Source organism: Triticum aestivum, chromosome 6D (genome assembly GCF_018294505.1).
Source record: "Triticum aestivum cultivar Chinese Spring chromosome 6D, IWGSC CS RefSeq v2.1, whole genome shotgun sequence".
Lineage (NCBI taxonomy): Eukaryota > Viridiplantae > Streptophyta > Magnoliopsida > Poales > Poaceae > Triticum > Triticum aestivum.
The window spans coordinates 443,671,935-443,674,417 of NC_057811.1; the positions used below are offsets into that span (position 1 = coordinate 443,671,935).

A 2,483-nucleotide genomic window follows, 5' to 3' on the forward strand; every position below is an offset into this window, starting at 1 on the left:
GCTCGTACCATCAAAACCTCAAGCTTTAGGTTGCACGCTCCCACACGGTCATGCTCTATGCAACTTTTGGTCAACGAACATTGAGTAAACCATGAATAGCAAAACGCTTATTGATTATTATTTATGAAAAATGCAATGGACGTCCCTCATCCTCACTTTTACATGGAGGAAGTACTAAAATCGTACTATGTGGACAACATGACTAATTTGCAGAGCTGCTCTGGTAATTTTCTTATATTTTCTCCCATACGGCATAGTCTTTGCCGTGTGCGGCCACCTTGAAGCCTCCGGGAATGAGGTGCCCCACATCGAATCGTGGCCCGAGCTTGACGATGATCTTGCCGTCGATCTCGGCAAGGTAAAGGTCGGCGTCAGCCTCCATGATTTGTAGCTTGCTCTCACTGTGTATCCCCTGCCGGGTCCTGATTGACACTAGGCGATAGATCTCGTCCTTCATGCCCCAGTCGAAGAAATGATCGTAGAACTGAAGAGTCACAATTATTTTTCATCAGTTCGGTCATGCATGGTTTCTTGTTATGAACGAAAAAAGAAGAAGACCAATTTAGATACGATGAACTGGTAGGATGACTCACGATGCACGGGGTCCCTGGGTGCGTGAGGATGTACGCGTATCCCTGCATGACACTGTCGGAAGGGAAGGGCCACATATGCTGCGTGGAGCCGGTGTCATGGTTGTCGACGAAGGTCACCGCCTTGGCTGGCCACCACCCGATCATGCCCGGCGCCTTGCCGTCGGTGCCGCGCAGCCGCCACAGCTCGCCCTCCACGGCGACGTTGAGGATGCCCTTGGTGGTGAAGTCGAACGTGGTGCCCGTGCCGGAGCCGCCCACCTTGTTCACCCAGTTCACCAGCTCCTGCCGGTGCGGGTCCTGGTTGAGGTTGGGCTTCCCATCCCCGCCGTACGCGAGCGACGTCCATATCTCGGCCACGGCGAAGCTGGCCTCGGAGCGGTCGATGTAGATCTTGGCCACGTCGGCGGAGTAGCCCTTGGCGAAGTCGAAGCGCCAGCCGTCGAAGCCGACGTCGGTCCTGAGCCAGTTGAGCCACTCGACGAGCTCCTTCTGCACGCGCGGGTTGAGATGGTCGATGTCCGGCGCGGCCCCGAAGTCGGCGCCGGTGTCCGGGTTGCCGGTGCCGTCGGCGTAGGGCCGGTCGTCGCGGCAGATCATGTGGGGGCCCCAGTCGAGGCGCGCGTCGGGGGTGCCGCCCTCGAAGATGCAGTAGATGCCCCGGCCGTCCTTGCGCTCCGCCGTGCGGTGGTTGATGACGATGTCGGCGATGGCCTTGACGCCCTTGCCGTGGAGCGCCCCGATGAGGGACTTGAGCTGCGCCTTGTTGCCGTACTTGGAGGCGTCCAGGTCGTAGAGCCGGCCAGGCATGTACCCTTGCTTGGAGACGGACTGCGACGCCGGGGGCAGCCAGACGTGCGTGACGCCGGCCGCGGCGATGTCGTCCACCTTGCCCATCAGGAAGTTGTACCATCCGCCATTGTGCTTCCACGACTCCCAGTTGAAACCCTGCCGCACGCACAACTCAAAACTCAGTCCAAAACCGACGAGCCGGAGACGGCGCTTGCCGGCGGACAATATCTTATGCTTACCTGAAACAGGACTTGACCGGAGGCCAAGCTGGACGAGAGGCCGAGGAGGAGGAGGAAGAGGGAGAGGGACGGGTGTTTGTTCGCCATGATTATCTTGAGCTCTAGTTAGCTGTGCTTTGGAAGAGGAGGATGGAGAACTGATGGATTCAGCTGGTGCCTCTGGCCAGGTATTTATAGTGTGCTGCAGGATGCATCATGCATGCCGGTGAGCAACTTGCAGGACATGTTCCGGTGCGCTCGACTTCAATGCTCCGTTTGTTATCGGCCGGTGCGGTGAGCTCAAAAGGCGAGTGATGGAGCCAGCCTTGTATGATAAGGCACCGGCCAATACGGCTGTCAGTTATCCTGCTGAGCTTCAGAATTCCTCAGAACTCAGACGCAAAACTAGCTAGGTGAGCTAGGGGAAAATAAACACCATCCTTTCTAGTTTCTAGCGGTGGAAATGAGATAGTGTGTGTGATCACGAACCATCATCTACGAGAACAGTGTAAATCAGGCCAAGAAAATTGAGAAGGTTTTGTAACCGAAAAGATTTCAGCTTCCGCGCAGTGAAATGGGGCCGGGGTCAGTTGAGAAGTGCTGTAGCAGTTCGTAAGATCTGCGGGCAACTGATGCTTACTTGCGTAGTTCAGGTTAACAAACAGAAATCCGGGTCAGAAAATTCCTGGCAAAATTTCCTGGATAAGGTGGATGAGGTGCGTTCCTCGAGGCGGGTAAAACTGGACATAAATCTGCCAGCATCGAGTTCAGAAACTTTCTAGTGAGTACCCAGTTCGAACTTTTTTTGGGTCCGAAGAGACCAACATATATCCGAGCATTCATTCGTTCGATGAGCATTCATTCGTTCGATGAGCATTCAATT

The 2,483-nt window shown here is 55.2% G+C and overlaps 1 protein-coding gene across 1 annotated transcript; it reads right to left on the minus strand.

Moving 5' to 3' along the window:
- Nucleotides 1-92: 92 nt before the first annotated feature.
- LOC123145712 (alpha-amylase type B isozyme) lies at nucleotides 93-2,112 on the minus strand. Its single transcript, XM_044565187.1, has 3 exons — nucleotides 1,622-2,112; nucleotides 594-1,538; nucleotides 93-484 (listed from the first exon to the last, which is right to left on the minus strand). The coding sequence occupies exons 1-3, from the start codon at nucleotides 1,706-1,708 to the stop codon at nucleotides 233-235; spliced, it is 1,284 nt and encodes a 427-aa protein (XP_044421122.1). The 5' UTR covers nucleotides 1,709-2,112; the 3' UTR covers nucleotides 93-232.
- Between the last annotated feature and the right edge of the window lie 371 nt (nucleotides 2,113-2,483).